Source organism: Hippichthys cyanospilos, chromosome 9, assembly GCF_059441005.1.
Source record: "Hippichthys cyanospilos isolate Australia breed blue-spotted pipefish chromosome 9, RoL_Hcya_1.0, whole genome shotgun sequence".
NCBI classification, from domain to species: domain Eukaryota; kingdom Metazoa; phylum Chordata; class Actinopteri; order Syngnathiformes; family Syngnathidae; genus Hippichthys; species Hippichthys cyanospilos.
Window position 1 is genome coordinate 22,682,622 of NC_142377.1, and position 10,722 is coordinate 22,693,343.

General features: G+C 42.8%; 1 protein-coding gene across 2 annotated transcripts; it reads left to right on the forward strand.

Moving 5' to 3' along the window:
• The first annotated feature begins 21 nt into the window (after nt 1–21).
• appl1 (adaptor protein, phosphotyrosine interacting with PH domain and leucine zipper 1) lies at nt 22–9,557 on the forward strand. Of its 2 annotated transcripts, none has more exons than XM_088424042.1 (22): nt 22–203; nt 1,692–1,790; nt 1,876–1,935; nt 2,077–2,148; nt 2,357–2,444; nt 2,876–2,917; nt 3,480–3,538; nt 3,610–3,756; nt 3,839–3,921; nt 4,632–4,793; nt 4,873–5,061; nt 5,296–5,338; nt 5,409–5,465; nt 5,527–5,627; nt 6,158–6,337; nt 6,411–6,463; nt 6,552–6,726; nt 6,957–6,993; nt 7,063–7,203; nt 7,399–7,449; nt 7,511–7,600; nt 7,744–9,557. In XM_088424042.1, exons 1-22 carry the CDS (start codon nt 150–152, stop codon nt 7,897–7,899), a joined length of 2,139 nt encoding a protein of 712 aa, XP_088280168.1. In that variant the 5' UTR covers nt 22–149; the 3' UTR covers nt 7,900–9,557. The 2 variants fall into 2 exon arrangements, with proteins under 2 accessions (XP_088280168.1, XP_088280169.1); XM_088424043.1 differs by having other exon boundaries at nt 5,527–5,618.
• Nucleotides 9,558–10,722: the final 1,165 nt, after the last annotated feature.

A 10,722-nucleotide genomic window follows, 5' to 3' on the forward strand; every position in this document is an offset into this window, starting at 1 on the left:
TCCAGTTTGGACAAGGCGGAGTGGTCACTATCTAGTGTGGTGGATTCCGTGTGCCCTCCCCCTAAAAAAAATCTTAAAAGTGGGAGTTGACGGGCTAATTTGCGGTTGTTTTTCTCGCGTTTGTTGTTACCGACCGTCCAGCAGCAACCATGCCCGGGATAGAGAAGCTGCCCCTCGAAGAGACTCTGGAGGACAGCCCGCAGGTAGGGATAAGAAGAAAGCATTCCTGACTTGCGAAGCTTACGTGCTAACGCTAGCTCACTGCTAAGCTAACAGTAGTGTTTGTCAACAGCTAGCTAGATGCTAACCGCTAGCAGTTGTGAGACATAAGGCTGAAGTCAAATCCGTGCAGTTGACACATCAGCTGATGGATATTTTCCAACGCGCCTCCTTCCATGGGCTGCGAGCGTTATTTGCTTGCTACCCACTTCCGTAGCCACCCGGCTAGCTCTTTCCGGTCATTTTGATCTCTTTTTGTGAATGACACATTGTTGATTTTTGTTGGAAAGCTGTGGACAGAGACAAACTAAATGTTTGCATCCGTTGTCGTAAAACACCTGCTGTGACGTCACGACAAGTAGCAAATTTGGCATATTTCTAAGTACAACTAACTACATGTTACCAGTGAGGCAAAACTAGTTTGCATTTTGTTTCTATTAGTTCCTTACACACGCACAGTAGTTGGGTCTAGTAAGGCAACTAGTGCAACACGTTAGTTACAATAGCATTTCAGGGAAAAGGCAGAAAATTAGACAATTACAATGACATAGAAAGTGTCTGAATCTTTTGAAACTTCTCACATTTCTGTCCCAAATCCCCATTAAATGTGATCTGATTATCTTCAATGTCATCAAGAGGTATTTTTTTCACCATTCTTCAGATAGTTATTTCCACAAATCATCTTGAGTCTTCATTGCTGATTGTTTATTTATAAAGTTTGACTATCTTATCTTATCTGATTGTTTTGTTGACCTTCTCTTTACCTTAGCTCCATCTAGTGGAATCATAATGCAATCCCAGCCACTACTGTAGCTTCTAGTCTATGCGCCTTATAATGTGGTGTGTCTTATATATGAAAACACTTTAAAAATAGGCCTTTCATCGAAGGTGTGCCTTAAAATTTGGTGTGCTTTATAGTGCCAAATATATGGTGGTCTTCCACATGTAATAGTTGCTTGCTCCCACTTTGGTGCTTTTAATTCCAACCAGGTATTTCCTGTAAATGCAGGTCAGTTTGGTCCGTCCATCTTGGACCATTCTTCTTTGTAAAATCGCTGCAGTTTAAATTCATATGATTTCAGTAATTAATCGTTGTCTTGGAGCCATGCTACAGCTTCTCAGTGGCTTTCAAATCAGAACTTTGACTCGGTTGCTCCATAATGTGTATTTTGTTCTCCTGAAACCATTCTGAAGTTGATTTACTTCAGTTTTTTGGATCATTGTTCTCTTTTAGCATCGATCCTTTTTTTTTTTTTTTTAAGTTTCAATTATTTGACAGACGACCTCGGCTTTTCCCGCAAAACATCCTGATAAACTTGACTTAACTTTTCTATAAAAGATTGCATGTTGTCCAGGCCCCGATGCATCAAAACAGGCCCAAACCATGATGCTCCTTCCACCAAATATCAGGGTGGGATGATGTTTGTGTTTGAGTCCTACTGGAAGAAATGAATTGTTCGTGACTATTTCAGACGCGCTCTCTGCTGGGAGTTTTTGAGGAGGACACGGCGGCCATGTCCAACTACTGCACCATGCTTTATCAGGCCATGCACAGGATCTATGACGCCCAGGTACCATCACGCACGTTTGACAGGTACAAGAGGGCCATTGACTTTGAAGGTTTACGGTGGTGTGCTTTTTTTTCTTCCTTTTCAGAATGAGCTGAGTTCAGCAACGCATCTCACTTCCAAACTGCTAAAAGAATATGACAAGCAGGTGGAATATTAAAACTTTTTTATCATCACTGTTTAAGGTTAAGCAAAATGTTCTGTTTTGAATGCACAGTATGGTCGTGTCTTGGTGAAGCAGCATGTGGCTCTTAAACTGAAAAGCAATAATCCAGTTTGGCGTTTGTAGCGTTTTCCTTTAGGGGGCGACGACGAAGTAATGAGCTCCACCCTCCAGCAGTTTGCTAAAGTTATTGATGAGGTGAGTGGATGACTCCTTCTTTTTCTCCTTCTTCTCTTTCTCCTCTTTCTTCTCCTTTTTCTCCTCGCCTTCTTTTTCTTCTTCTCATATTCCTTCTCCTTTGGTTCTCCTCCTTCTTCTCCAACTCCTTCTCCCACCTCTTGTCCTCCTTCTCCTTCTTTTTCCTGAGCAGCAACTTTGCCTTGTGTTTTTCTTTTTCTTGGGCCAGCTGAGTTCCTGTCACGCCGTCTTGTCGACCCAGCTGGCTGATGCCATGATGTTCCCCATAACGCAGTTCAAAGAGAGGGACCTCAAAGGTACGTGGATGTTCAAGGGGAAGTCAGCCCCAAAATGTTCTTTACAGAAATATGTGCTATACAGCCCCACAACTCCAAATGAATCTTGAATTCAACAGCAAAATCTTGAATGGAGCTTGAATTTAGCTGCAAAATCCATCCATTTTTATTCATCTTCATCATTCTGTTTTGCCCTCCGCTGAGTTTTTCAGAAATCAGTTAATTTCGTCCTGTGAATGTCAAATGACCAAACTCAGGTGGTCTTGTGGTCAGCGATGGATAGAAAAAATGTATATTCCACAAATACAATATTAATGGGAATGCCATGTTTAGACCAGTGTGGGCAAATAGAACATATTATTGTAAAGAATTTTCAGGGGATTTTCTTCCTCTTTTTGTAAAATATAATGTCCCTTTTACTCTAAACACTTCATTTATTTTTGTACCTACAGAGATCCTAACTCTCAAGGAAGTCTTCCAAATATCCAGTGATGGTAAATGACCTTTCCAAGTTCTACGACCGGAAACTACCAGAATTTTAACTTGTCATAGCCAAATTTTTGACTCGAGTCAATCGATGATTTCCACCTTGCGCTACTCTGCCCTGCACATGGTAAAAAAAAAAAAAAAAAAAAAGCGTGCGGAAGCATTTTTGGACCTGGTGCTCGGATTCTGGCTATTTCGGAAAACTGCATCTACTAGAAGACTATTGACTTTAAGTCCGTCAAAGGAAGCTTGTTGAATCCAAAGCTCTTTCATCAGTGGTGGCTGTTTTCTCCATCTAATTTTCCATGCCGCATATTTGAATCTGTCTCGAACCAATCAATGGCCTCCAAAGTATTTACATCACGTTTTGGAACTGGGCTACCGGTTTTTTTCTTTGGAACCGCAACGCAATGGGTACCAGAAAAAGCGAGTAGGGTAGAGTAGAGCCAGGTAGATTTCTCTGTGAAAACTGTCATTTTGTCAAAAAAAAAAAAAAAAAAATCCCAAATATAGCTCTGCAAATAAGAGAAGATCTCTACATGTTGAAAGTTTTGGCCGATGTTGTTTCAGATCACGACTCGGCCATCAACAGATACAGTCGCTTGTCCAAGAGGAAGGACAACGACAAGGTAAACTTGTCAAAACGAGCGACGCCCCCAACCGAGGCTGACGCGGCGGCGGCGCTCACTGTGCGCGGCAGGTGCGCGCCGAGGCGGTGGAGGACGTGTACACGTCGCGCAAGAAGCAGCATCAGACCATGATGCACTACTTTTGCGCCCTCAACACGCTGCAGTATAAGAAGAAGACGGCCTTGCTGGAGCCGCTGCTGGGTTACATGCAGGCCCAAGTGTGGACCACGCGCCCGTTGCAACACCATGCCACCCACGCCGCCATTTCACCATTTACATCCTTTTTTTTCCCACCCATAGATAAGCTTTTTTAAACTGGGCTCAGAAAACCTCAGCCAGCAGTGGGAGGACTTCCTGGCCACCATTGGGACCAGCGTCCAGAAGTAAGACGCTTTTTTACTATTACATAACCATATTTGTGAAAAGAAAATGTGTCAAACCTGCTTATGTGAATGGCACATGGTAAAACACAAGCAAAAACAACAATAAAAAAATGATTGCAAAAATATGCAAATATGTTAAAATAGTATGGCAAAATATTGGAAAATTTTAAAAGGCTACGGGTAATTAACAAATATATAAAGAATAGATACAAACAGGTTGCAAAAATGATTAAAGACTGTCTTAAAAAAATTAGAATGAAATTGAAAAAATATCAAGGAAAAAACGTGATAACCAAAATAAACAAACGTCAGAAAAAAATATGAGAAAAAAAATAAAATAAAAACATTCTACCTACATACTGGTACATGATACAAAAGTCTGAGTAAAAAAAAATGAAAAACAAATGACTTCTGACTAAAATGTTGAAATTTTAGTAATGTGCTAAAATATTAGCTTAAAAATTGGATGAATGTTAGAAAAAATATACATAAATACTGAACATGCATGATAAGCAAAATTGGACTAGATTAGTATCAAAAATGGCAAACGCAACATATTACAAACGGAATGGAAAAAAAAACTTGCAAATGTGTTCAAATAGTATGCCAAAATATTGGAAGATTTTAAAATAATACATGTAATTAACATGTATAAAATTGCGAAAAATGTTAAGAAAAAAAAATATGACTATATATTATGTTTGCGTTAGCGTGCGTCGGGAGATGGAGGTGGAGGTGGACAACATGCAGCAGACCATTGAGGAGATGGAGAGGTCATGTGACCTGCTCTACGCGCCTTGCGACCCGGACCCGATCCAGTCGCCCGTGTGCCGCAACCTCACCCAGAAGCAGGGCTACCTCTACCTTCGCAAGTAAGTGAAGAAAATGCAAAAAAAAAACAAACAAACAAAAAAGGGGCGAGTGAAGCGAAACCCCCCCGTGTCCCCGCAGTAAGACGGGCCTGGTGTCCACGTCGTGGGAGCGTCAGTACTTCTTCACGCAGGGGGGCAACCTGATGCAGCAGGGCCGCGGCGAAGTGGCGGGCGGCCTGGTCACCGACCTGGACAACGCCTCCGTCATGGCGGTGGACTGCGACGACCGCCGCTTCTGCTTCCTGGTCACCTCCTTCGACGGCAAGAAGTAAGATTCTCGCCCCCTTTGATTCCCACATTACATTTACTCATGCGTCTTCCTTAAGATATGCTACTTTGTCTTGTAAGGTAAAATGAAAAATGATGATATTATTATATGTATTTTATAATCATTAATGGTCTGAGACATTCTATGACGAAATGTGTCTGCATTGCTGTCACCCTTGGCCCGCTCCCAAATATACTTTTGCAAATATGCCTTTTCTTTCCGTCACGTGGTCAGAGTGGTGACGCTGCAGGCGGAGAGCAGGAAGGACTGCGAGGAGGTAAGACCCACCCAAATCCGCCCGTGGCCCGTTGACCTCTCACCGCGTTTTCATGCCCTTGGCTCGCCAGTGGATCGCCACCATCAACAACATCTCCAGACGCATCTACCTCAGCGAGAACGCGGAGGTGCGAGCGGGTTTGCGGCGGGGCGAGTAACTTCTCAACTAATGTCATACTCCGCCGCCAGGAAGTGGCGGCCAGAGTCAACCAGTCGGCCATCGAGGCGGTGACGCCGTCGCCGTCCTTCCAGCAGAGGCACGACAGCATGCGGCCTGCCAGGTTAGACGTGTGCGTGCCCTTGGTTTTCGCTACACGGCGGGGACGGTTTTTGTGGGGACCGTTTTGCTTCCTTACCTCTTTTTCAGGTTCGAGTTAGGCAATCTGTTGCGATGTTTAACCTTTGTGCGGTATTTTCGCCAATCATTGATCCCTACATCAAAGGGGAAGCATTGAAAGAAGACACAAGGGAGCTGAAATTTCACCCAGACGGTGACAGCATGTCAAAGTTTTGCGTGGCACGACCATTTACTTATCACGCTACCAGGAAAATTGTAAAAGTTGAAGACTTGAAAATGTGGTATTTTGGTCAAAAATGAGTACTAAAAGGAGCCACATAAAATGATGTGACGGGCCGGATCTGGACCCCGGGCCTTGAGTTTGACATCTGTGGTCTAAATAATGCACAAAGGTTAAGGTTACAGACTAGAAAATGTGTAATGTCAAACGGATGTCCTCACTATGATCGAAAAACACCCTTGTTTGAGTGTGTGTGTGCGTGTGTCTCGTCCCCTTCCCCCCCTTCACTCGGGTGACGGCAGCAAGAGCCGCGCGGGCCGAACAGGCAGCATCAGCTCGGTGGGCTCGGAGCCGTCGCCCGCCCTCTCCGCCCTCTCATTGGATGCCTTGGTCGCCCCGGAAACGCCAATCCAGTTTGACATCATCTCCCCCGTCAGCGAGGAAAACGCCGGGCATGGAAAGATGACAGCGCAAGCTGGCAGGTCATTTCTAGCAAAGCCCCCCCAACACACACAAACACTTCTATTTGTTGAATTCTTTTGTGCATATCCACAGGAGAAGTAACCCATTCGGCGAGTCAGGCGACAAAACATCAGAGGACAGCGAAGGTACGCCACGCTCTCTGAGGGCTCCTTACTGCCCCCTCTGGCCTGGAGATGACCGCCGCGTATTTCTTCGTTTGGGCGGATGTTGTAGACTCCATCCTGCACCAGCTGTTCATCGTGCGCTTCCTCGGCTGCATGGAGGTGAAGAACGGCGAGTCGCCGGACGTCATCCCCGAGACCATGAGGCAGATCCTGGCGGCGCGCGCCATCCACAACATTTTCAGGATGACCGAGTCGCACCTGCTGGTCACCTGCGACTGTCTCAAGTAACAACATCTCCTTCCGATATAAAGATTGTTTGTCACATTTTCTTAAGATGACGTCACGTTCCAAATTGTGATTGAAATCAATCATGAGTAGAATGGATTTATGATTGTGTTGATGCTTTATGATCCTCTCAGTTTTCAGTGTTTTACTGCTAGCTAGCGTCATGCAATGTTATACGTGTATATACATATATATTTAATTTTTCACATATCGTGTCCTTCCTCTGCAGGCTCATCGACCCGCAGACACAAGTGACGCGACTTAGGGTATGTCCACACTGGCTTACGTGACTCGCGGACTTCCAAGCGACCGCTTCGTTTTGTCTTCCCCATCAGTTCCCTTTGTCCAGCGTGATCCAGTCTTCGTCCCATCAGGACAACAAGAGACTGTTTGGATTCATCCTGCACTCGGCCGGCGGCCATCCCGACGGGCGAGCCGTCTGCTACATCCTGGAGTCCAATGACGACGGCGAGAAGGTTACTAGCTAGTTACGCGAATTAGGAAAGTAATATTTGACCTCAAAATTCATTAAGGAACACCTTGTCATGGTTTTTTTTGTACTCATTTTCATTGATTTTTGTTTAGTTTTGAAAGATTTGCAAGTTGATTAAGGATGGAACGGCATCTAATACATCACTACTCAGTCCAGCGCTCGTCTTCTTCTCTTTCAGATCTGCGACAGCATCGGGCTGGCCAAGCAGATCGCCCTCCACTCGGCGCTGGTGAGCTTCCTTGATCAAATCATTTACTTGTCATTTTTCTCTGACCGTTTTCATTTTGTAGGACCGCAAGGCTGCGGAGAAACGCAAGGAGCAGGACAAGGCCAAAGAGAAGCAGAAGGAGGAACTCAGCAAGCAGCGACAGATAGAGAAGGTCAGCTTGCCTTACGTCTCTCCAGCATTTACATCCACATTCCAGAATCATGTGACAAAAAAGGCAGAAGAGAGAAATTGCCCATGTCATCAGGCGCCTCTAAACGTTAAATGCATGAAAATGACACAAAGAATGTGGTCCAGGACCTGGAGGAGCAAAGCCGCCTCATCGCCGCCTCCAGCCGTCCTCCCAACTCCGCCGGGGCCGACGGACACTTCGTGGTCCTGAGCAACAGCCAATCGGAGGACAGCGACGTCGGCGGCGAAGAGGACAAGAAGAAAGGCGAGTCTGACGCTTAGCCACGCCCCTCAAAAAATGTGTATGAAGCGCTCCCACCCGTTCGCCTTGCGCTCAGGAATCAACACGAGCCCGTCGGGGCTGCCTGGGGATGAAAAATGAGACTCTTCATTTAAATGTTTTTTTTTTTTTTTAAGAGCTTTCTTTTTTATATACTTGCGCAACTATGGATCTAGCGTCTGGTTTCCTATGGCTTCTCATAACCAATTTGTCTACAGGTGAGTATTATTCTCAAAAGTCCTTCCTGGTTGTTTGTTGACATTAGGCGCTGTTTTTAAAGCATCCGGTTATTACGTTGCACTTTCGAAGCTGAATGCATATGTTTGAATCTCGGCACATATTTTACATCAAAAAAAAAATCTTGCGGCCTTCCGCCAAAACAAAATGTCACATGAAGGAAGTCAAGTGCACCTGTGTTTGGTTGAGCTTTTTCCTGATTCACCATTTCTTTTCTGCAGTATTTCTTTGTCGGTAAGGAAGTATGTTGAAATGTGTTTGGGCATGTGCTTTAGACAAAAGTGATGCATTGCCGCCTTTTTTGGCGTCTATAAGGTAAACTGCAGTACAGTCTAAACGTTGGGGATGGGCGGGGTCAATCTCGCCCCATTTTCGCTTCTATTTTGATCGATTCCCCACCAATGTGTGGGGGCACATCACTCGGATTAAAAAAATATACATATATGAGCAGTACTTTTTCATCCAGTTTTGTAAAATTTTCATTCAGTGGGTTGGCTCAAAAAATGTCCACCAATCTGAACAGTATGCCTTGGCGCAATAAAGGCTGTGAAACACTCATTTGGTGCCCAAATAATCTCAATTGTATGACTCAGCCCGCATACTTTAAAAGCCTGACATGGTCCTTCCTCACTCCAAAATGTAATATCAACAGCGGCCAGATGTGGTGCCAAAAAAAAAAAACAAAGATCAACCTAGACAAAGCACAAATGAATGAACTGTTGAAAAATAAACTAAATCAAGTCCAAAAAAATTCTTACTTCGGGCACGGCCCATGCCGCTCGGTACCAGTTGATCCGCGGACCGCGTGCAACTTTTAATTCAGACTTTCCTATGTGATTTAAAAGCTCATTTTTTATTTTATTTTTTTTCCCAAATTGTTTTGCAACTTGTATTGAAGGAAGTGTCATACATGCCTCACGGTCAAAGAGCATTTCATCATTTTACCTGTTACAAAATGGTGCTGGCATACATAAACAAGGGTACATCTTTTTTCCTCAATTTTGCAGATCAATTATGTAAAAATGGATTTAGTAATTACTGGTTGTGAACCATTGCTTCTTTTTGAGGCACATGATGAGTGAAAAAACAGTGAACCTGAACGCTCCGCCGCCAAAACCCAGCCTTTATTTTCTAGCGATGGGGCAACACAGACGAAAGTCGCAACGATTTTCATTTGAGAGCAAGACATGATGATTCATGATAAACGTAGCCACTTTCTTGATATCTAGTAGAGGAAAATGTTTACTGACGATCATTTGGGGCACTGTTGGGAGATTTTTTTTTTTTTTAATGTGTTGACCGTTGGGCACTTTACTGACGCCATATTGTTGTAATGTACGTTTATGCCTCATGATCAATGTTTCAAGTCTTTGTCATTTAACAAAGAAAAGCTTTTTAACGGCGAAATAAAGCACTAACTCTACCCGTCTGGATTGAGTGTGATAAGCATACCTGTCATTGTATAATGGCAGGGATTATTTTATAATTCCGTAGGTTGGAAAGCTTTTTGTCACACATTATAATATTACTGTAAGTCATTGCACTACTTTTGCATCACTTCTACATTACTCTCACCAACATAACTGGAAATGCGTTGTTCTAAATGTAGCTCATTACACATCCAGTGGAATGACCTTAAACTAAACTTAAAGTCACATGCTCAATTATCCTTAAAATCAATATTATTGCTCCCGTGGACTTGTAAATGATGCCTAGATCGCTGGAAATGTAAAAATAAAAACGTGCAAATACTACCTAAACAAAGTTCTCTGCATACCACCAATACATCAGCGCCATCTCAAGGCAACCAAATGGATTGCATCCATGTTATCCACCGCTTCAATTAATGTTATACATGTAAATTGTTTAGGAATGTTTTTGCAGGGTATAATATATAATACTGCACATATCATATATAATGCATTGTAATGTGCGTTACTTTTATTTGTATCAAGTAAAATATTACTCGATTGTTGTGTGTACTGCCTTCAAACCCACACTTATTTTTAGCTCTGAACAGACACACAATGTTATATTTTCTGAAGCATACTATATTTAAGTGTCACGTTACCTTGTGAAATACAATTCAGTTCCAAGTCAATGATTGAAAATTCAGTTAATCAATCCCAAAGGAGTCTAGCCATTCAATCCCAGGTATGTATTTTCAGTATATATTTTTAAAAATATTCTCAAGTGCTTGTGTAAAGGTTAAAATGGCTGGTACACTCAAAAAGTTTAATTACATCAAAATGTAATACGTACATCAATGAATTACGTAAGATGCAATTAAATACATTCAACAAATACTTTACGTTTTTAAAACCCATTAATTAAACACATCTACGCAATTCAAAATCATTTGTCATTTTAAAAACAAACACATGAAATGCCATTAAATAAATACGTCTTTAAATAAGTTGAAATCAAGTTACTTAGGTTAGAAGACTAATTTAAAGAAACACGGATGTCATCTATCACAATTGTGATGAAATATATTTCGCAAATTATTAAAACAGTACCAAATCGCGAGTATGCGGGGGTTCACCGTAATACATTATCTCGCGCTCTCACGCGTGCACAGGTACAAC

Coding starts and splice junctions, on each gene's coding strand:
- appl1 (XM_088424042.1), top strand. CDS start 150: ATGCCCGGGATAGAGAAGCTGCCCCTCGAAGAGACTCTGGAGGACAGC. Junction 1,936..2,076: donor TAAAAGAATATGACAAGCAG/GTGGAATATTAA, acceptor TGGCGTTTGTAG/CGTTTTCCTTTAGGGGGCGA. Junction 3,757..3,838: donor TGGGTTACATGCAGGCCCAA/GTGTGGACCACG, acceptor TCCCACCCATAG/ATAAGCTTTTTTAAACTGGG.